The 24248-nt window shown below is 46.1% G+C and overlaps 1 protein-coding gene across 4 annotated transcripts in view; it reads left to right on the forward strand.

Moving 5' to 3' along the window:
• Nucleotides 1-24248, forward strand: part of LOC309559445 (class I histocompatibility antigen, F10 alpha chain-like) — a 587461-nt gene that overhangs the window by 413439 nt on the left and 149774 nt on the right. For 3 of the 4 annotated variants that reach the window (XM_082262707.1, XM_082262709.1, XM_082262706.1), the window contains exons 4-6: nt 9404-9679; nt 21428-21523; nt 22497-22526. In XM_082262707.1, the coding sequence (XP_082118833.1) occupies nt 9404-9679; nt 21428-21523; nt 22497-22526 (402 nt within the window). The remainder of the gene's footprint in view (nt 1-9403; nt 9680-21427; nt 21524-22496; nt 22527-24248) is intronic. The other variant, XM_082262708.1, reaches the window with a different exon arrangement.

Below are 24248 nucleotides of genomic sequence, written 5' to 3' on the forward strand. Positions count from 1 at the left end.
CATGCATTCGGATACGCGCAGATGCAAACAAACCGTCATGCAAGTGCAACACCCGTTGCCGCATGGCTTTGAAACCTACGGCAAAGCGTGCGTTTCATTTTTGGTTGCCGTGCACTTGGAAGCCTGGTGGGGGACCCTGGGTCTGCTGAACCCCCGCTGTGCCTAATTGGCCGCTGTAGTGACATTTTTGATGTCATGGATGGAGGTGCGGATGGATGAACGTTCTGCATAGTAGCGGGCAAGGTTATCTATCTCCTCTGTTTCGGATGGTGATGTGGCTGCTGTGCCTGGCTTGCCCCTTTCCGGGTCTCGCTCATCTCTGGACCTTTTGGGGTCTACAGGGGAGGCAGAGGTTGAAGGGGTTGTTACGTCTCCTCCAGACTCGCCTGAAGAGTTTGCGCTCATAGATGAGCTGCTCCCTTCCATAAGAGATCATCCTTTGGGATACATAGAACCCGCTAGTCGGCGCAGGTTTTTTCCCCTGCCCTACTGCATTTCATCACACTGTGATTGAACAATGGCGTTTTAAAAAAAAAAAAAAAAAAAAAGGAATAAAAGCCCTTTACGGTGCCTGGTCCGTTTACACTGCTTTCACCCCATTGCGCCCTCCACGGAGGAGCGCTAGTGCGTGGCACCCCAGGTGGATCGCGCTGGGGCCGTGTTGACCAAGGTTACCCTGGTTTCCACTGAGGATACCCCGGTTTTCCGGGATCCTAAGGACGGGAAGTTGGGAGTCTCTTACCCGCCTTGCTTGTATGGTGGCGGGCTCTATGCCCAAACCTATTTCGCTTCTGTCATGGTGGCCCAGGCGGGGACCGCCTGGACTGAGGGGCTCTGGCGCACCCTTGTGTCCGCTGCTGCACCGCCAGCTGCGCTGGCTATGGTAGACCTACTCCATCAGGGGGTCATGTACTTTTGAGATGCGGCCTTGCGTGAGGCCCTTTTCGCTGCACGCCTGTCTAGTGTCGCGGTGCCTGCCGTCGACTGATCTGGCTGAAGTGTTGGTCGACTGGCCAATGGTCACGGAAAATGGTGGATGCTTTTCCCTGTGCTGGGTCTCGCCTTTTTGGCGAGGCTTTGGATACTCTGGTGAATGGAGTCACTGGGGGCTAGTGCACTCTGTTGCCCTAGAATCCGAAGAACGGTCCTTTCATGGCGAGCGGGGCCCCGCATTTGGACCCTCTCAGGGGTCCTTTCGTGCCCTTAAGTCACAGTCCAAGGCAGACCCTTCGAAAGGCCAAGGTGGCCTGAAGAAGCCCTGGGCGGGTATCGATGGTCCGGCTACGCCGGCTCTGCGCCCTATTCCGCTTCTGCCTGAAGGGACGCCCTCACCCGCTTCTGGGGTGGGGGGATGTTTTTGTGCGTTTTTTTTCCTCCAGCCTTGGCTGTTCCGCTTCGGGACAGGTGGGTTCAGGAACTCGTTCGAACGAGATACAATTCTTCGGCTGTCTCCTGGGCGCATGCAGGATCTCCTGGCCCAGGGGGGTGGTGGTCCCGGTGCTTCACCGGGACAGGTTTTCAGAGGTTCTTTACTCCGATTTGCTCACTGTGCCCAGTGGGGTGGGCGAAGTACGTCCGATCCTGGACTTGTATGCTCTGAACCGCTTTGTGCGTGTTCGGGAGTTTTGCATGGCATCCCTGCACTCAGAGGGGTTGCCCTGAGCCCGGGAGGATTCCTGGCCTCTGTCGACCTGAAGGATGCGTGCTTTCGCATTCCCATTTTCGTAGGTCACCAGAGGTTCCTTCGGTTCGCCATTACGGTGGACCGTTGCCAGTCCATGGCGTTACCTTTCGGTCTCATTTCGGCCCCACGGGTTCTTACCAAAGTGCTGGCACCTGTTCTGGGCCTGTTGTGAGCCCAGGGCGTTGCGGTCTTGGGATATCTGGATGATCTCCTGTTAAGCTTGAGGGTCAGTCAGGACCTGCTGAACGCCCTGTCCACCACGGTACGGGCGCTTCAGGAGTTCGGTTGGTCCATCAACGTTCCGAAGTCGACGCTGTCTCCTTCGTTAGCTTTCCCTATCGGGGAATGGTTCTGGACTCTGCTCATGCTAGAGTATTCCTGCCGGAGGAAGAGCTCCGGACTCTTCAGGAAGGGGTCAGGTCCCTCAGGGACACCCGTTCCTACTCTCTCAGGACCTGTATGCGGTGCCTGGGGTTAGTGGTCTCGACCTTTGAGGCGATTCTTTTTATTCAGTTTTCCCAGGCAGTCTCTCCACGTGGAGATTCTGGCCACGTGGGAAGAAGCATCCTCAGTCTTGGCTCTGAGGGTTTCCTTGAGCGCCAAACCAGAAGGGATCTTCTGTGGTGGCTCCAGTCCCCGGCTGTGTCGGGGGGTAGGTCTTTTCGTCCGATTGCTATGGTCGGTGATCACCGCGGCTGCCAGTTCGTCGGGGCTGGGGTGGTGTTCTGGGCGTCCTGTTTGCCCAGGGAACTTGGTCGGGAGAGGGATCCCCCCTTCCGATCGACATTCTGGAATGGTGAGCGATACGGCTTTGCCTTCTCCAGTGGTCGGAACGACTTCGGGGCCGTCTGGTTCGGGTACAGACAGACAATGTCACCGCGGTGGCTGACATCAACCTCCAAGAGGGCTCCCGGTGTGCCCGAGCGGCCCGGGAAGTGACCGACGTTCTGTCTTGGGCCGCGACTCACGTCCCGGCGTTCACGGCAGTTCACATTCCGTGGGTGGGGAACTGGCAGGTCGATTATCTGAGCCGCCAGACCCTGGACCAGGGGAAATGGTCCCTACGCCCGGAATTTTTCCTGACGCTGTGTGCGAGGTGGCGATCCCCTAATGTGGATCTGTTTCGCGTCTCGGCTGGACAACCTGGTGGAAAGGGTCGTGGCGAGCACGCGCGATCCTCGGGCGGCCGCCTCGGACGCGTTAGTGGCACTTTGGCATCAGCTTCGTCTGCGGTATGCCGTTCCTTCACTTCAGTTGCAGTCAAGGTTCCTTCACAGGTTGGCCTAAAACCGCACGCGGTATTTCCGGTGGCTCCGGACTGGCCTCACCGGTCCTGGCACACGGACATCGTTCATATGGCAGTCGTGCCTCCGTGGCACCTGCCACTGCGGGAAGCCCTTCTGTCTCGAAGGCCGATCTTACTTCCTGCTTTACAGTCGCTGACTGTAACGTCCTGGCTGTTGGAAGCCGGGTCCTGTGGACTGGGGTCTCTCCCCTGAGGTCATTCCTACTCTACTCAAGGCTGGAAAAGCCTCGTCCGGTAATATTTGTTACCGTGCTTGGAAAGCATACTTTACCTGGTGTGTGTCCAGGGGGTTCTCCCCTCGCTCATGCTCGGTGTCAAGAGTGTTGGCTTTCTTTCAGACTGGTGTGGACCAGCGTTTGGCGCTGGCCACGATACCAGGCCAGGTTTCGGCACTGGCTGTTCTTTTTTCAGCGCCCTATGGCGTCTCATTCCTCATTCGCACCCTTGTTCGAGGTGTGCGTCTTTTGGCCCCCCTCGGGGGGCGCCCTTGCCTCCATGGGACTTGAACTTGGTTCTGTCCGTGTTGCAACGTGTCCCCTTTGGCTTCGTCAAGGAGATGTCGTTGCCTCTGCTGTCGGGTCAGATTGCCCTTCTTTGGTGGCGATCACTTTGGCTCGCTGGGTGTCAGTATTGGCGGCATTGTCCTGCCGCTCTCCCTACCCGGTGGTTCACAAGGGTAGGGTGGTCTTGCGACCTCACCCGTCCTTCCTCCCTAAGGTGGTCTCGGACTTTCACCTTGTTGAGGACGTTGTCGTGCTTTTGCTCTGTGCGAAGCCTGAGCATCCTGAGGGGGTTGCTTTGCATTCCTGGGATGTTGTCTGGGCGATCAGGGTTCACCTGTCGTCCACTGTTTTCTTTCACGAGTCGGATTCCCTCTTTGTCCTTCCTGAGGGACCTCGGAGGGGCATGGCGGAGTCTGCGCGACCATTACCGAGTGGTTCTGACAGGCCACTATGTTGGCCTATACTTGCAGGAACGGGTTCCACCCTTCCCTGTTAAGGCGCACTCTACCTAATCTCTGGGTTCGTCTTGGGCCTCCCGGCTTCGGGCCTCGGTGGTCCAGGTGTGCGCGGCCGCGCCTTGGTCGTCCGTGCACACTTTCTCCACTTTTTATAAGGTGTATGCTTGGGCATCAGCCGATGCCTCCTTTGGCCGCGAGTTCTCAGTGCGGCAGTGCCATAGGAACCCTTGTTTATGGGTCTTTGGCTGTTGGGGTGTTTTCACCCCTGGGTTTCTTGTGTTACTGGGTTGTTGCTCCTGTTGAGCACGTTTCCTGTTGCCCAGCTGGTTCTCTTACTGTGCATAAGGTTCCTTTCTCTGATGTGGGTACTGCGTTGCTTTTTCTGCGGCTACGTCTCCCACCCTTCATGTCTACACTGCTTTGGGACATCCCATTGGTGAAGACTTGTGAGTGGGCGGCGACTGTCGGAGGACGTAAGAGAAAACGGAATTTTTGTAAAATCTTACCGTAAAATTCCTTTCTCTGAGTCCTCCGACAGTCGCCGCCCCCTGCCCCTCTTTTGGGGTTTTTGTGTACTCTTACTGCTATGCTACCAAACTGAGTTGGGAATGCTGGTGCAGGGAGGTATTGACTTATGGGATAACCCCTAGGGGTGTGTCTATGCAAAAAGCTTTTGTTATTAACAAATCTTGTGCCTAGCTACTCCTGCGGAGCAAAGGTCAATACCCATTGGTGAAGACTTGTGAGTGAGCGGCGACTGTCGGAGGACTCAGAGAAAGGAATTTTACGGTAAGATTTTACAAAAATTCAATTTTTCCTTGTGGGTTGTTGTACATTCGAAAACACGCAGATGCAAGCGAATGGTACTGCAATGAGCAGATGAGAGCGAAGCCTAAATGGTAACGCACGCGTGATGCACATTTCTGCACATTTTCAAAATGCAGGGCAAAGCGAGTGTTTTCCTGCGGGTTGCCATGCATTTGGAAGTGTGCAGATGCAAACAAATGGTAAGGCAGGCACAACATGCGTTGCCACACTTTTTTGAAATGCACGGCAAAGTGTGGATTTTGCTGCGGGTTGCCATGCATTCGGAAACACACAGATGTAAACGAATGGTAGCGCAAGCATGACGCATATTGCCATGCATTTTTGTAACGCACAGAAAAGTGTGCATTTTCTAGCAACTTGCTTTGCGTTCAGAAACGCGCAGATGTGAATGAAAGGTAACGCAAGCCCAACGCGCATTGCAGCACATTTTTTTAAACACAGGGCAAAGCATGCATTTTCCTTGCAGGTTGCTGTGCGCTCGGAAATGCGCAGATGTAAATGAATTGTAAGGCAAGGGTAACGCACATTGCAGGCTGGGATAGAGTGCATTTTATTCTGGGCTGCCGTGCACTTGGAAATGCCAGGTGTGAATGAATGGTAACACAAGCACAATGCGCTTTGCTGCACATTTGTTATGTGGGTTGCCACAAAACACAGATGAGAACGTAAATGGTAACTGAGGTGTGATGCACATTGCCGTGAGTTTTTGAAATGTGCAGCAAAGCATCTGTTTTGTGGTTTGCAATGCATTTAGAAACCTGCGGTTGTGACTGCAGCCTAAATGGCATCATGAGTGCAACATGCATTTATTTGGTGGGTGTTGCCATGCGCTTTGTGTGGGTTGCTTGTGTTCTGAAGAGGCTATAGAACAGGGGTCTCCAAACTGGGGCCTGAGGTCCAGATGTGGCCCTTTGCTTGCCTTTATCTGGCCCTCGGGCACTATTCCTCCCACTGACACCAACAAGGGGGTATTTTTTCCTCCACTGATACCAATGATGGGATATTATTCCTCCTACTAATAGGGGCACTACTCCTCCTCCTACTGACCACCAACCCTGAGGCCATATTTATTCTTACTGATGCTGGGCCTGGGATATTTTCTGCCCCCACTGGCCAAAATCCGGCCCTCCTAAAGTCTGAAGGACAATAAACTGGACCTTTGTTTGAAAAGTTTGGCGACCCCTGCTATAGGAGAATGCTGACAAAATGGCAATGCAAGCGTGATGTGCATTTTGCTGTGTGTTTCCAAAACATGGTTGCTGCGCGTTCAGAAACTCGCAGATGTGATGATGTTCTTGCCTAACTGTTAAAGACCCTTAATCACGGTTAGCAGATGCTGCCAAAATGCGTGATGACCCAAAGGGTTCTTGAACTACTTTGGGACATTCGTCGTACGTAGAACAGCCCATTCAATTGTGTAAAAAATACATTTAAAAAAATAATGAAAGCAGGAACATGCGTTTCCGCTACACTCGGGTGTGAATGGAATGTGCTAGGGAGGAAGTTTTTAAGCAGTGAGGATGACCAGGAAGGAGAGGTGAGGGTTAAAAAAAAAAAAAAAACCCTGCCTCAGATGTTGCAGCAAAGTCACTGCAAGTAAGACAAATGTGTGACTTGCTGGCGATTTATACATTGAAGTCTATGGGAGTCGTGCCGCACAAGAATCTCCCAAAAGTAGTGCAAGAAGGTTTGGTTTTGTCACAGTGACTCAGAGCGTGCCAATTAGGGCGACACTCATTAAATCTGTGTTTTCACTTCACCTGCGATTTTATATTTAGCCCGAATATCGCAAGTCGCTGAAAAATCACGCTAATGTAAAAACCAGGGCTAAATGAATGGCCAGGAATAAAAAATCTGTATCAATTGTTCCACCCTAAATAAAATGTAATTTAATATACAACATGTGCTCCACCCACAACCAAAAGTCCATCATCCAAACCACAGAACAGAGGATGATACACAATGATGAAGAATCGGTCGCAGCGAAGATCTGGAAATACACCGTTCAATCTCTTCTCTCATCCAAGATACCTTCATTTTGGTTAAAAAAATGTTTTATTTTTGGACCTTTATATCCCCCTTTAGATTGTACTCTGTGTGGTCACCTTTCTATACAAGTCGAATGAAGTTCATTAGAATAAAGGATTGTGGAAGTTGATCTTGTATGATTCTTGAAGCAATGTCTTAAAGTGGAACAAAACCCTTCGATCCTTTAGCCAAGGAAGCCGCCACATTGGCCTCTGTCTGTCTGATCTGCAGTTGCCATGGTGCTGCACATGTGATCAGTTATAACACCAGACATTTGATGGCTTGACAGTTCAGTTGAGAGCACAAGCAGCTGTGACAGTTATCATTCTCGGCAAGCTTTGGGAAACTGTTAAATTGATGGGTTTAGTTCCCCTTTAACGTGTAGAGAGAGAGAAGAAAATATCAACCCCCAAAAAATTGCACAGTAAAAAAAAAAAAATGTATATATATATATATATATATATATATATATATATATATATATATATATATATATATATATATATATATATATATCATATTTACATATAATATGGAGATTAGTTATAACCCCAGACATTATATATTATCTGAAAGCAGAGATCCTGGAGAATAAAATGCTAATAGTTCCAATTAGTGCAATGGCCTATCGAAGACAATTTCAGTATTAAATACACTAAAATTAATTTTTGTGTGCAGAAACCCAATATTACCCATTTTTTTTTAGATATATATATTATGATGAGATTTCACCAAGCCAGTAGATATGCAACATGTGAAGCCTTATAATTGTGTGCATCTGTGAAATAGTGACAAACGTTGGTACCCAAAATTGTCCATAGATGACACTATAAAACCTCTCATTGCTCTCACTCCAGTGTGCGGTGATATGTAATGTGTAGCACAACTAGCAGATTCATATAAATGTGTCCCCAATGTGTGCACTTATATACGTATGTGCATGGGATCGGGGGGCAAAACATTTTTTGGGGGGTTGAACGCTTTCACTACAACCACTACATTGACTGCAGTGTAAATCTGACACACCAACTCTCATATGTCAGGTGGAAGTGTACTGTACACCTGAGCCCCTTCCATTGATCCCCCTACAAAACCCCCCACCCTGTTTTCTGGGCTCCAGGTTCCCAGCTGTAGGCCCAGGACTCCCATGTTGGGTACCAATGGGTAGAGGAGAGGGAGACCAGAGGACCAGAATGAACTTTGAGGGGACGTTCATTACATAACTTCCAGGGTCAGCTGTCACTTTCCCTGTCTGCTGTAGCCGAGGAAGAAGCTAATGCTGCACAATCTGTGATTACCTTCATTAGAACGCAGATGAGATGTCAGGGGTCTAATAGACCCCCAATGTCTCATTAAAGAGAACCTGTCATAGCAAAATTCTATTACATATGTAATATGTGATAGATAAAAGTTAAGTGGGAAAAAAAATTAAAGTTACACCTAAATACTTTATATCCTCCAAAATATTCTGAGCCCCCCCCGTGTCCTCATGTTTACTCACATACCAAACACACTTATGGGGCATCTATGTATGAAAATGTCAGTTGCACTAAACATGTTGCATATCACCATGCACTTCCGTGTAAGAACATTCACTTTAGGCCCATTATTCACAGCGAACTCTAAACTAATGCGCTGTAGGGGCTTTTAATATGTTGTCTGTATGGAAAAGTTCATTATCATTTCTCCACCATGCACAATTTTAAGGTATTGGTCTACCCAGCACAACCTTATATTTTATATTTTACTAAAAAATGTAGACATATATTGTTTTTGCGTGCCCTAAAATAAACGTTTTATTAAAAATTTCTATATGGTGACACCTGCCCTACGGGTCCCAGGCCCAGAGGTGGAAAATTGGAGCCTCTGAAACAAGATGGGGGGGGGGGGGTATAGTCGCACATATTGGGGGTGGAGTCGCACATATCGGGGGTCTATGGAAGCTGCTGGATAGCTTCTAGCTTAACCCTTTTTTCCTGCCAGAGACATTTTTGCACGCGTTTAAAAAATCATTTTCGGCCTGAAGATTTAGGCTGCATTCACACTTGAGCGTAGCGTTTTTTACCGCGATTTTACCGCGATTTTTACCGCGATTTTTACCGCGATTTTACCGCGATTTTTTCAGGCGTTTTTCATTGACATCAATCAAAAACGCTGGTAATCAGCCCAAAAAGAAGCTCATGTACTTTTTTCAGCTACAGGCGTTTTGCAAAACGCTCAGATGTGAACAGGGGCCATTTAAATGAATGGGGTTTTACTTGTTGGGCGTTTTGGAAGTGTTTCTTTGGAGCGTTTTTGGAGCTGAAAACGCCCAGGTGTGAATGGAGCCTAACACAAAAAACCCCCAAACATTATACATTTTCTGAAGGCAGACACCCTACAGAATAAAATAGTGGTAGCTCTAATTTTTTACATCACACGTTATTACCGCAGAGGTCTAGGGAACACAGAATTTCAGTAAAAAACACACTAAATTGAATTTGAAGTGACAGGGGCACCAAAAGTAGTTTTTCTTTAGAATCCTGACAAATGATTAAACAGTTTACTTGTTTACAATCAGTGCTTTATATATTTTCTTGTTTTATCTCCTTCTCAGTGCGTCCAGAGGTGAAGGTGTGGGGTCATCGTCAGTCGGATGATGTGACCAGACTTCAGTGCCTGGTGTACGGGTTTCACCCCCGACCTGTGGATGTGAAGTGGATGAGAAATGGGGTAGACCATGTTCCTTCAGATGAAATGAGTCCAATTCTCCCCCATCCTGATGGCACCTATCAGATCAGAGTCAGTGTGGAAGTGCCAACCGAGGAAGCAGACACTTACTCCTGTCATATGGACCACAGCAGTCTGGAGGAAGTTCTCACTAAGAAATATGGTGAGTAGTAGAAGAAAGTTTAACTACTTGCCTACTGTGCAATTAAACCCCCTTCCCATCCAGGCCAATTTTCAGCTTTCAGCGCTGTCACACTTTGAATGACAATTGCGTGGTCATGCTACACTGTACCCATATGAAATTTTTATCATTTTTTTCTCACAAATAGAGCTTTCTTTTGGTGGTATTTAATCACCTCTGGGTTTTTTATTTTTTACAAAAAAAAAGAAAAAAGACAGAAAATTTTGAAAAAAATAAAAGTTTTTCTTATTTTCTGCGAGTACATTTTGAAAATAAATTTTTCTCCTTCACTGATGTGCGCTGATGAGGCGGCACTGATGGGCACTGATAGGCTGCACTGATGGGCACTGATGAGGTGGCACTTATGGGCACTGATGAGGTGGCACTTATGGGCACTGATGAGGAGGTACTAATATGCCGCACTGATGAGCACTGATAGGCGGCACTGATGAGCACTGATAGGCGGCACTGATGAGCACTGATAGGTGGCACTGCTGGGCACTGAGAGGTGGCACTGCTGGGCAATGAGAGGCGGCACTGACGGGCGGCACTGATAGGCGGCACTGATGGGCACTGGCGGATGGCACTGATGGACACTGACGGGTGGCACTGATGAGCACTGATGGGCAGCACCATCAGTGCCCACACTCAGTGCCCATAGTGCTGCCAGTCAGTGCTCATCAGTGCCTAGATGAGCAGGCACTGATGGGCACTGACTGACAGCACTATGGGCACTGATTGTGGGCATTGATGGGGGGCACTGATGGAGGGCACTGTGGGCACTGTGTGTATATTTTTTTTACCTCTAATAATCAGGGCACTGGTGATCGGTGCCCTGATTACATTGCTGTGTGTCCCCGGCGGCTGACAGCTCTCCTCCTTCCTCACACTGCAGGCTCCGTGTGAGGAAGGAGTGCTGGCGATGAGAGATGATCTCATATGTTTACATATGAGATCATCTCTCATTGGATGGTCCGATCACGTGGTGAATGGCCACTGTGATTGGCCATTCACCATGATCTGTGATCGGCTGTGTCCAAGTGAGAGCGGGAGCGCGCGGGGAGCCTGCTTCTGGGAGGCCGTATAAAAACGGCCTCCTGAAAATGTGAGTCCGCGCTGCAGCCGTATATAGGCTGTAGCGCGGATGGGAAGTAGTTAATAAAATAGCTAATCATGAATGCACATGAGGTCTGCGTTTTATTATTATAAAGATATTAAAATTTATTTTCTCTTTCGTTCACTGACGGACACAGCTCCATGTCTTCTTAGACCCTTGGGCTTATGCTGCTCTCTCTTCAGGAGAAGAACTAGGCGGAAACAATTTTGGCTACGCCTCTGAGGCCATCCCAGGGGGTATACCATCACTTCCTGCTATAGCACTTCAGTTTTTCTGTCTAGTCAGGACCTGGCTCCCTGCTGGGATCTGCGGTCCTGGCACTTTTTCCTTTTTCAGTTGAATTTTTTCTTCCTTTTGTTATTTTCTGTTCTGTTCTGTTATGTGAACTACAAATCAACAGCCGGACTGAGTGACGCACTAGATGTCATACCGTACATCCTTATGGCCTTCCCAGTCTGGCCTGCGAGTGAAACCCAACTATTAACTCCACCCTAGTTTGGCCACGACACAGCCCCACTGGACGGGGGACTGGCCAGCGAGTGAAACACCTCGCAAGGTCGCATGGCTATGGTCACGACAACGGTCACGACTAGAGTTGCAGCTTGCCTCTGGCCGTAGCACCTCCATTCCAAGATGGTGCAGTGGACTGCTGGGAGTGGTGCTCGCTTAATTCCAAGGTGTGGTGAGTAGTGTCCCCCCCTCTTTCCTCTGGGAAATGCTAGGGTGGACGTGGGCCCTTCCTGGGGATGGTAGGCCCCCCTGTGTCCTTCCTCCCCTCATGGTTTTCCTTGTAATGGTCGCCCTCACCTGCCACCATCCTTCTCCCTTAGTCCACCTTTGGGGTGCACGGGTGTTTTTTGGGTGGGGTGTTATTTAGGGGATGGTCAGAAGGGCGGTGTGGGTGCGCCGCTGGTGGTTCCTTTTTGGGGTGCCAGCATTCATTGCTGGGGGGGGGTCCCTACAAATTCTGTGGGGTCCCGGATGCCGCCATTGTGCCGTAGATAGTGGTATTCAGCCTCGTTGGCCATTTTTGTGTAGTCCAGCGGCCATGTTTTTGGGGTTTCCCATTGTCTATGTGGCGGCCATTTTCTTGAAGTCCAGTGCAGTGAGGTGCGGCGGGGGGCCTCTAGTGACAGCGCTTCCTCTTCCTTTCTGATCGCAGCGCGGCAGTCAGTTTGGCGCTCTGGATCCAGCTCTGTGTATATGGTGGTGAGTCCCTGGTGGGTATACAGTCCTTCCTCTGCTATAGACAGCGCCACGGATGCGCTGATCCTTGTGGTACCTCAGCGGTAGCTGTGTGCATGGGGTTTCTTCTTGCAAAAAAAAAAAAACTTTTTTCTTTTGTGCATAGTGCGTCTTCCAATTTAGCCATGGAACCCCTGGAACGTGTATCACCACCTAAACCCACTCTTTGAAGCTGCAGGACCCTCTGGGCGGCCCTGCAGTTACTTGTGTCAAAGGTTGATATGGCCCTGCAAAGGCGAACTAGCAAGAAGCACCCCCTGCTTTCACCTGTATCCTCTGCCTCCTCAGAGTCTGAGGTGGATTTGGTCTCCGCGGACTCGAGTCAACCCACTGGGTCTGCGTCCACACACCCTGAGGGCTCTTAACAGTGAGGATGAATCCCCTTCCTCTGCAGCCGCACATGAAAAGACGCTGGTGGAGGCACTGATTGTGTCAGTGCGGGAAACTTTAGAGTTGGAGCTGATGCTGAGTCTACAACGCCAGTGCAGTTTGGCACCTGCAGATCATCCAAGGTGACTAAGGTGTTTCCCTTCCTGCCTATTTTGACGAGATTATCGCTAGTCAGTGGGGATCACCTAACGCATGGTTGAAATACCTAAGCGTTTCACTAGGGGATATCCCTTTGAGGAGTCTCTCTTGAAGAAGCTAACGGTTCCACCATCGGTGGACTCTCAGGTTTCCAGGTTAAATAAGACCACACTTTTACCGGTGGAGGATTCTCCATCCTTTAAGGATCCTGTGAACAAGAGAGCTGAGACTTTGGTTCGATACCTTTTTCACCGTGGCAGGTTAAATTTTAAGGCCATTGTTTGCTATCACCTTGGTATCCCAGACCTTATCGGAATGGGCTAAAAGTTTACGCCAGGATCTGGAAGGGGATCACTATTCTCCTGAGCTGGTTGATCAGTTGATCCAGGGGCTACAGTACATTTGTGATGCATCTTTGGCTGGCAGAGTATCTGTGACGGTGGTGATCCTTCGCCGCATGATTTGGTTGCAGGGGGAACGTCTTAGTTTCTTCCCAGACCCGTGGACCTTGTTCATTCAGGACAAATGTGTCCACCAGTTGATTCGGTTTGGTTTAAAAGATGACATTTCGGTTCTTTACTTTCAACTTATGCCTGTCTCCCGATCGGCTGCAGGGCCTTTATGGGGCAGTGCAGGACCTGTTGGCACAAGGAGTCACTCCTTGTGCCGGTTCCAGAGTCGGAACGTTTTCAAGGCTTTTTATTCAAATCGGTTTAATGTTCCCAGGAAGGAAGGCAAGGTCTGCCCCATCTTGGACCTCAAGGCTCTGAACCACTTTGTGCGGGTTCAGAAAATTCGGATGTAGTCCATTCGCATGGTAGTGGCATTCTTTCATCAAGGGGATGTTTTGGCCTCTATCAATATCAAGGCCGCTTACCTTCATATTGCAGTATATGTTGGGCACCAGCGTTTTCTTCGCTTTTCCGTGGGCGAGCGAGGCGCGCTATCAATTTGTGGTGTTACCCTTTGGTCTCGCTTCAGCTCCTCAGCTGTTCACAAAGGTGCTGGCCCCTGTGTTGACCGTGCTCAGGCAGAAGGGGATTGCAGTACTGGGCTACCTAGACAAATTTGCCCCCAGTCTGGCAAATATTTTTATGTCGGAGTGGGAGGACAAATTTGTTTTTAATGAGGAGAGGCCGGAATTGAAATATTACCGGCGCTTCATAGACGATATTATCTTCATATGGGAAGGTCCTGAGCACCGTCTATTGTCTTTTATGCAGCATTTGAACTCAAATCAAAACAATATTAAATTGGAGTTCCAGTATAATCAGAATGAGATTCACTTTTTGGATGTGACAATTAAAAGGGAACGGAATTCATTAACCACTAAGGTGTTTTTTAAAACAACAGATCGCAACAGCTATCTTGCGATTCAAAGTGCCCACCACCCGAATTGACTCAGGAATATACCTAGAGGCCAATTTATGCGTGTGAGGCGCAATTGCACATCCACTGAAGATTATATGGAACAAGTGGACACCTTGAAGGAAAGATTTTTGGCTAAATGGTATGAGGAGGTCAGCCTAGATAGAGAGATCCACAAAATCCTGGAAGCCCCGAGACTGCTAGGCCCACGAGTCAAATCTGTTGTGGATGATAGTGACTTCAAACAGTGGAGTTTTCTATCTGACTTTTCAAATGACTACAGGAAGGTGGAGGGCATTTTTAGGCAGCACTGGCCTATTCTCCTTATGGACAGGACCTTGGGGCCCGTTCTGCCTGAGAAGCCCTCCTTCAAATACAGAAGGGCTCCAAATTTTGGTGATCGAATAGTGCGAAGGTTTTGGATCCGCCGAATATTTCCTTCTTCCCTGATCTAAAAGGGTCGTTTACTTGTGGAAGGTGCAGAGCTTGTTCGTTTGCACCAACCAACTTTAGAAGACGTGACACTTTTTCTGTTCCGGCTATCAACAAATCATTTAAGATCAAACATCTGATCACGTGCGATACCACTCACGTAGTTTATGCACTTATGTGCCCATGTAATTTGATTTACATAGGTCGCACCAAACGCACCCTCAAGGTAAGAGTGGGTGAACATATCACAAATTTACTCAAGGGTAAACGTGAGCATAATGTATCAGCCCATTTTCGCCAACACCACCAGCGAGACCCAAGGAGTCTTCATTTCTGGGCTGTTGAGCGTGTTACCCCATCGTGGATTGGGCCAGGGAACTCTCTAAGTGTGAGACCAAGTGGATTTTCCTGACCCAATCCCTTGCTCGGATGGGGCTCAACATAGAGCTTGACATCAATTGCTTTATCAGTGATTCCTAGACCACCTTATCTGTGATTGGTTAGCTCTACCAGTGAGGAGAGTTCATTTTAGTATTTTATCATGAATTTAAACTATTTATGATGTCTATTTTACATTATGTGTATTTATAGATGGTCATATTTTTACTGTAGTATTGTTTATTTTTACTGTCGAATTATTCATATATGTGGGTTCTATAATAAGAGCACTACGGTGCTTGGACTCTCAAATATTTTAGATGATTATGATTTGAGTGATGGACCTATATGGTGATATTGCTATGTGTGGCATTTTATCAATGTTATTGTTTAAAGCCTATTTACTGGTGTCCGGCAGGCTATCCGGTCAGACAACATCGCTGTATGTTTACATTTTTATTATTTACCAGTTGCTCATTTTCTTTGGTTCTCCTATTCTTGTGTGGCACTTCTGGTGTCTAAGAATTACGAGCAGGGGTCATGCCCGGCTGGGAGGGACTAAGGGCTTATTACTCTATTGTTTACTTTCGCTTGCACAATGGATGGCGTCCTTCTGGTTAGCCTGCAGGATGACTGATTGGATAGGGCGGTGCATAGCGTTGTATAAATGGGTCATGTGCGTTGTCTTGGCCACGCCCCCAGTTGAACTCGGAAATGACAAAACACGTTGGGGCGTGACCAGACGACGCACCCGGCTACACGAGCTAGGCAGAGGAAACTTCCGGAGCTATCTGTTCTGTCGTGGAGCCAGTTTTCAGGAGTATCGGTTGCCTTTACCTCATCGCCGCTTCTACTTTTTGTGCCTATTTGTATTCTACCAAAAGTGAGTGCAACTTGATTGTATTTATGTACCAATAAAGCCTATGTAAGACATATTGCACTAGTGGAGGCTATCTTTTGTCCTTGCATGCTTTGGTGATCGGGAAGAGTATTTAAGGTGGAGTGGACAGCGAGTCAGATCTAAGTGGTCCATACATGCTACACGCTTCATGTTTTCCTGCTGGTCCAGCTAACCAATGCGATTTCTGCTCATTTATGAGAATAAATGAGCATTGGGGTCTGGTGAGTTGCCATTCCTTCTATTATCCCCGACACTTGGTGGTGGAAACATAGGTGATCCTTATAGACTGCACGATTTACCGGCCGTTTATTGGACTATTTTGCTACATGCACTTTTGCCTGAAAGGACTGTGGGACGTTCTAGTGATTTTAAGTGTTTTATATGGTTTTTATGCTATATTTATATACTGCTCACTGGTTACCTATACCTTTTTAGACCTGTAGAGACAATTTTATATTGTATCTTGCGCTATTATTATTCATTTACATACCTAGATGATCTGTTTCTGCGTGCAGAGTCTTCATTGGCTCTAGAAGCCGATTTGGACATTACGGTAAGAACTCTGCAACAGTTCGGATGGACACCGAATTTTCAGAAATCAGCTCTGACTCTGTCCACCAAACTGGACTACCTGGATCTGACGCTGGATTCAGCATAGGCCCGAGTGCTTCTTCCACATGCGAAACTACTGCATACATGTCAACCAGGCCTAAAGCAATAGTAAAGTCATTAATTGGTTAAACCTGCAGGAGGACCGGTGTTTTTATCTATTAATGACTTTACTATTGCTTTAGGCCTGGTTCACATGTATGCGGGTTGGGGGCCCACATTTGCACAGGCATAGCAGCCCATTGAGGTGAATGGGCTTGAGCTGCTATGCCTGCGTTTTCAGCTGAAAAAAGGTGCATGCAGAATTTAAAAAAAATGCAGTGGCCATGAAATCCATCCTTCTTTTGCACCATGCAACTTACCTGCCGTTGCTGCACACGCAAACTGTTTTTAAATGCCGTGCCCACGTATACAAAAAATGCAGAAAGCTTGCCAGAGCAGGAACTGCAGGTTAGTCGCATGGTGCAAAAGCAGGATGGATTTCAAGGCCACTGAATTTTAAAAAAATGCTGCATGCACCTTTTTTCTGCGGAAAATGAGGGCATAGCAGCCCGTTCAAATCAATGGGCTGCTATGCCTGTGCAAATGTGGGCCGCCAACCCGCATACATGTGAACCGCCAACCCGCATACATGTGAACCACCAACCCGCATACATGTGAACCAGGCCTAAAGCAATAGTAAAGTCATTAATAGATAAAAACACCGGTCCTCCTGCAGGTTTAACATCTTCTGGATCGCAAGGATTTGCCCCTTTAAAGACCAGGCCATCGGATCAGAGCGCCAGGACCAGTCATCACCAGGTAGGCCAGACACTGCTTGATGGCTATATAATAATGTAATGTGGGCTGCTATGCGTGTGTGTATATATATATATATATATATATATATATATATATATATATATATATATATATATATATATATATATATATATATTAGAGCTGCACGATTCTGGCCAAAATGAGAATCACGATTTTTTAGCTTGGAATAAAGATCACGATTCTCTCACGATTCTCTGTGTAACAAAAAAAAAAATTGGGATAACTTTATTGTTACGTTTTTTTTTTTTTTTTATTCATTAAAGTCTATTAATTGCGTTTGAAAGACTGCTGCGCAAATACAGTGTGACATAAAATATTACAACAATCGCCATTTTTTTCTGTAGGGTCTCTGCTAAAAAAATATATAAAATGTTTGGGGGTTCTAAGTACTTTTCTAGCAAAAAAAAAACTGATTTTAACTTGCAAGCAACAAGTGTCAGAAAAAGGTCCAGTCTTTAAGAGGTTAAACTTCCTTTCTCCCTGGCAGAGGGAAGGAAAAGATACAATGTAATCATTTTTGTTTATAGTTACTGGGAGATAATGCTGAAAGGCTTAGCTGTGTGAGTGAATGAGTCATCCAGCTCACTGAAATGTATCAATTCACAAGTCAGACCCAGGAGCAGAGAAACTCAGTATTTTAAAAATGCCACAATAACAATACCGTGGCTATGCAATACCGCGATATATCGAATTACCGAAAACCGGCATATGTCTATGCCAAACTGGTCTCGCTGGTCTTGGTACCCAGGCTTAGTGAGGCTGGTAGCAGACGTTCCTTGGAAACTTCCTGTCAGAGAAGATCTTCCATCCTGCTTTACAGTCGTTGGCTTTAACAGCCTGGCTATTGAAAGCCAGGTGCTGAAAGACAGAGGGTTGTCTGAGTCGGTGATTCCTACACTGTTGAAAGTTAGAAAAATCTACTTCCAAGAAGGTTTATCATTGAGTTTGGAGGGCATACATTACTTGGTGTGAGTCTCGGGTGGTTTCTCTCCGTTCTTTTTCTGTGTCTCACCTGCTGGAGTTTCTACAAGTAGGTGTAGATCAATGTTTGACTCTGGGCACCATCAAGGGCCAGATTTCTGCCTTGGCCATATTTTTCCAAAGGCCGTTGGCGGTGAAGTTCTTGGTTCACACTTTTGTGCAGGGGTTTCACAATCTGGCTCCTCCGGTGCGATCCCTGGTACCTCCATAGGATCTCAATTTGATACTGTCGGTACTTCAAAAGCCTTCCTTTGCAAATTTTTGTGAACTTTCTTTGCTCACTCTGTGGCAGAAGGTGGCCTTTTTGGTTGCTATTAGTTCTGTGTGTAGGGTAGTGGAGTTGGCTGCTTTGTCCTGTCGGTCACCTTACCTGGTGGTTCACAGGGACAAAGTGGTGTTAAGACCCTGTCAGGCGTTCCTCCCTAAGGTCGTTTTGGGGTTTCATGCAAATGAGTATATTGTGTTACCGTCTTTGTGTACTAAGGTGAAACATCCTAAAGAAATAGCTCTACACTCCCTGGATGTGGTTCAGACAATTAGGGTGTACCTGGTGACGACTGAGTCGATTCGGAATCCGATTCTTTGTTTCTTCTTACGGCTAGACCTCGTAAGGGGCAGGTCGCATCTACTGCGACTGTTTCGAGGTGGATCAGGCAGACGGTGGTGCAGGCCTATTCCATTAAGGTCAGGTTCCTCCTTTTCCTTTCAAGGCGCATTCTATGAGGGTGCTTAGTGCCTCCTGGGCTTTCCGTTATCAGGCATCAGTGGTTTAGGTGTGCAAGGCGGCTACGTGGTCGTCTGTACACACATTCAATGTTTTATAAAATGGATGTTCTTGCATCTTTGGATACTGCGTTTGACCACAAAGTTTTTCAGGCTGCGGTCGCAGAGGCTCCTGCCTTGTATTTTTTCCTGGTGGTGAGCTCCAGTTGTACCTGGTTGAGCTTCTGGTTTACCTAGTGGGCTATGTTTAGCCCTTGTTGGGAATTCTATCTCTTGCTGTGTTTTTCCCACCCCTCATATTGACACTGCTTTGGGACATCCCAAGCATCTAACAAGACATGGAGCTGTGTCCATCAGTGAACGAAAGAGAAAAATAGAGTTTTGTCTTACCGTAAAATCCTTTTCTCTGAGGTTCACCGATGGACACAGCACCCGCCCCTCTGTTGGGTTGAGTTATGTATTCTTCTGACACTGCTTGTTACAAACTGAAGTCCTATAGCAGGAAGTGATGGTATACCCCCCCGGGACTGCCTCAGGGGCGTAGCCAAAATTGTTTCCGCCTAGTCCTACTCCTGAAGAGAGAGAAGCATACGCCCAAGGGTCTAAGAAGATATGGAGCTGTGTCCGTCAGTGAACCTCAGAGTAAATGGTTTTTACAGTAAGACAAAAATCCAGTTTTTTTTTTTTTTGCAGTATGTCCTTTTTTAAAGAGAAATCATTAAAATATTCATGTAATGTGTATTTATTCATGCCTCCTGATATATGTGCTCCGTACATATGCACCATTAGAACTGTCATACATTGTATAGACATGATTCTTCCACGGTGTACTCCAGGTTTTGAAAATAGCTGATTGCACTGATAGAGACAGTCTGTGTTCATATTCCCAGCATGCCTTGAAAATAGAATCTAGAAATATTCATTCAATTCACCTTTTTTTAACGTAATATAAGTTACATTACCTAAGAACATGGGATAGTCACTGACCAATCCCTGTGTTTAAGGCAAGGGGAGGCTTTAGTCATCTCTACAGGAGAACTGCAGCCAGTACCCCCTAGCCACCAAGAGTAAAAACAATAAAAATGTAAAAACGTAAGTAAAAACCTAACCACCGAGAGTAAAAAAGTTAGTGTAACTTTAATGTGAAAAACAAAGTGGTGAACAGGCAGGATTTTTAATGCAGAAGAAACATACTAATGTAAACGAGCCCTTACTGTCAGATGATGTAACTGCACTCAATTAGCCTTGGCAAATAATTTGTCAGCTGATTTCAGTTGGAAAGGTAAAGGAAAGCTCAGCGTAACATTGCAGGGATTTTCCTGCACCCTGGAATCCTCGGGTGTTGTGTTCAGCCTGCTATTCTAGTGGTTGGCTGTATGCAGCTTTGCACTTGTCAACACTGATGTGTCTGCACATCGGGATTTACCCATACATGTTTATAGAATGAATGTGGATACACAGACATTCAGCGTATGGTAGTTATATCTCGTACACACATGCAGGAATGCACAGAAACATTTACAAGAGTACTGCCACACACAGCCATTCAATGTTATGGCAGGCTGTACATGGAACCTGCAGCTTCCCAGGCGTGGGAAAACACCCAGATTTATACACTGGGCATAGATTTATCTCACTGTCTGTGTATGAAGTCCAACTATTTTTACATGTCTTTGCGGATGACACAAAATTAAGCAGGACAATAACTTCACATCAAGATATAGAAATCTTACAGAATGACCTGAACAAAATACCAGAGTGGGCAACTACATGGCAAATGAGGTTTAATGTGGAGAAGTGAAAGGTATTGCACTTGGGGACTAAAAACATGAATGCAAAATATGCTTTGGGGGGGATCAAGTATAGAGAAAGATCTGGGGGTCTTAGTAGAAGATAGACTAAGCAATAGCATGCAATGTCAAGCTGCAGCTGCCAAAGCCGGCAGAATATAAGCATGCTTAAGAAAGGGGATATATTCCAGAGATAAAACTATAATCCTGCCACTTTAAAAAAAAATATATTGTCCGGCCACACCTAGAGTATTCTGTCCAGTTCTGGTCACCAATCCTCAAAGGATGTGCTGGAACTGGAGAGAGTCCAGAGAAGGGCAACTAAACTGATTAGGGGATTGGAGGGCCTTAATTATGAGGAGCGTTTGCAAGCGCTTGATTTATTCTCCCTGGAGAAGAGACGCCTGAGAGGGGACATGATAGCAATTTACAAATACCTCAACGGTGATCTCAGCATAGGAAAAAACTATTTAGTCTCAAGGAGTGTAAGAGGACACAAGGCCATACAATGCGATTAGAGGTGAGGCGGTTTAACCTTAAGCTACATAAGGGTTTTTTTACTGTAAGTGCGATAAGATTGTGGAACTCTCTTCCACAATTGGTGGTAACTGTGGGAAGTATGGCTACTTTTAAAAGGCTCTTGGACTTGCATCTCACAGATCACAACATTCAGGGGTGTGGGAAATTAATACATCTACACAGGTTGAACTGGATGGACTATTGTTTTTATTCAGTCTCAACTACTATGCAACTATGTAAATGTATATCTTCACCTGAACTTCTCACTTGTCAGATGCTCAGTATTCCCTCATCTCACGTGTCTCTCTCTCTTTCAGAACCTAAAAATGGCCTCCCACTTGCTATGATTATTGGCATTGCCTGTGCTGTTGTCATTGCAGTCGCTGTTGGTGTTGGAATCTTTTGCTACATGAGTAAGTGACAGATTATCATTTTTTTTATTCAGATGTTACTTACTATCAGAGTATAAATAAAAGGACTAAACAAGAATTTGATTGGTTAAAGTGACAAGTATGGAAGCCGCCATTGCTGCCCCCCCTCCCCAATGGTTAAAAAAAGCAGCTCTGGGTCCAGTCCAGTACTCGCCCCTCTTCATTCAGTACTGCCCCCCATAGTACCTCTTCTCTATCAGAATATGAAATGTCCTCAGTAATAAAATTACAATTCTCATTCAACTCAGGAGACTGAGGACATACTGTAAATGCAGGGTGTCATGGATCATCATTATGGTGCTCTGTACTCCCGGTGTGTTGGTGCAGGGAGAGGCGCAGATGTCATCGTGTCCTGCGGAAGATTTATAGAGGAAGAGGACCCTGCATGTCATGTGACCGGCCTGAAGACTCATGTAAAGAGGTAAGTATAAAATGAAAAAGTCTGACATACAGGGGGGCCTCATGGGGTGGAGGGGGTCATCCGGGAGGAGGTTGGGTTTTAGTACATTTGCATCACAGACCTGGAACAAGCAAGCTGTAAATGAAGATCAGAAAAGGCGTCAGATTCTGTAACTGTATGCCTGTTCTGGGTCAGCAATTCACACAGCACTGAAACCAAAGAATCAGCAGGACAACCAAGGAGAGTTCAGCAGTGGCATCCTCAATTATTCTCTTATGACAGAGTCCTTCTTGTGAACACCCACAGTGTCATTTACAAAAAGTAGAGATCAAGTACTTCAATGAATTAAAAAAATATTTGTACTAACTTTTTTTTTTTTTTTTTCATAGCCATTTATGTTTAGATTTAGCTGATTTAGGCCTTTTCTGATGGTAAATATCCCATATACATGACCTCCAGACTCGATATTCTGAAAGTTTGGATATTTTCTATGACAGATTGTGAGATTTTTACTTAGTATTTTCCTGCCTCTAACACAAATTTTATATATTTCAGAGAAGGGAAAAGGCTACAAGAGCACCAATAGTAAGTATCCCATCATGTCCTGTTCCTCTGTGTTATTATAGTGTGCGGTATGTGTAGAATATGTGAGGATATGAGACGTCCTGAAGATCATCTTATTCTATGAAACAAGTCACTTTATTATCATTGCCTACAATGATACAAATAGAAATAACGGAGGAGATCCCCATTTTTGGCTCTCTGTACAGCCGGCTCTCTATAGTGAGTGTGTTAGGAGGATGTTCTCTCTCTGTACTTTATATACTGCAATCATTACATGATATCATATCAAAATATGTAGCGCTATCCAAAATATAAATGAATTGATAAAAATAAAATTAAAAATGGTGCCAAAAAACATCCAATCAAGTGTAAAGTGTAAAGGCCAGTTTCCTGTACACCTCGCTCTGCACATGGAAAGCCTTCTGTGATTCTCTCCTCTGTAACTCGGCAACCCAAAGGAGATTACATGGCGCGTCTGTGACAGCTATTACAAGAACACCCTACTAAACTACATCCAAGAATAAGTCTTTTTTTTTGTGGATTATGCTACATCCAGTCCTGTTGGTTCTAAGTTGATGGTCATAGAGTAATCTTTACTGTTCAAACCTGGTTAATGCTTTTAACTGCATCCTGAGTCCCTGGTGGAGTCCTTAGCGGAGGTTACAGCGGATTGGTTTATTTGAACTTCTTGCCTGCTCAATACTCACCTGGAGTCGGTAAGGGTATTCACATACAGTGTTGCCCCCTCTGGTTTGCATGATTGGGACCCTATATCTATGCTCTCCATCAGTGTCCTTTTGGTAAGCGGTAGTCCTACTGGGGGAGGTGTCTGACTTCACCTTTTTGGCTATTACCTTATCACAATCTGGTAAGAGGTACCTATTGAGTCTGGTGGTGATTGTGATTCATCTCATCCACACCTATTCACTATCTACATCTTTCAGCACGGGAACCTTGGTGTTCCTAATCACTTTGGGTGTTATTTCCAATTTTTATCTTGGTTTTACGCTATGGCGTTTGCTTTTTTCTATTCCATATTATAACATCCCACTGAGGAGATCTACGTCGGAACCGAGAGGTCCACCGTGGTTTACTCCCTGAGGGCAGTTGGAGTCGTCTCTTATAATTTGGCCTTTTTATATTCTGTTTCCGGTAAGCGGTACCTGCACAGTTACTTCACTTCACGTTTAATATTGGACATTTATACGGACTTTCATATATATTATAATATATGTTTCAATTTGTAGCACAACTTATTTTTATTAAGTGTAAAGAAGCACTCTGTGATAATTTCCAAATTTAAATATATGTCAAACAAGGGTATGTGAAAAAATAAATGAATAAATAAATAAAGTCCATGCAAAAAGGAACAACTTAGCAATGTCCAAAACAAAATCCTTAATCGTGATATATAAGGAATGTGGATGGCAGGATCAACAGGTCCCAGCAGGTAGATGAAATTCCCACGGAAACAATAAACCAAGAGGGAGAGACACCCATGTGCAGATCACCATAAAACGGATTAGCAGCTTACCAGAACAATTTGGTCACCACAAACTAATGGGTAGACCAAATTAGGCTTAGCAGTAGTACCAAGACGATCCACAAGGTGTCACTTCACTGGTATCAATAGCTCAACTCCAATATCCAATTAGCATATAAAAAGAATGATAATAGGGACATAGTGTGAATCCGTAAAAACATGCATTTATTAGAACATAAAAATGGCAAACTCACATTTAG

Source organism: Pelophylax lessonae, assembly GCF_965119305.1.
Source record: "Pelophylax lessonae genome assembly, chromosome: 7".
In the NCBI taxonomy this organism is placed as follows: Eukaryota; Metazoa; Chordata; class Amphibia; order Anura; family Ranidae; genus Pelophylax; species Pelophylax lessonae.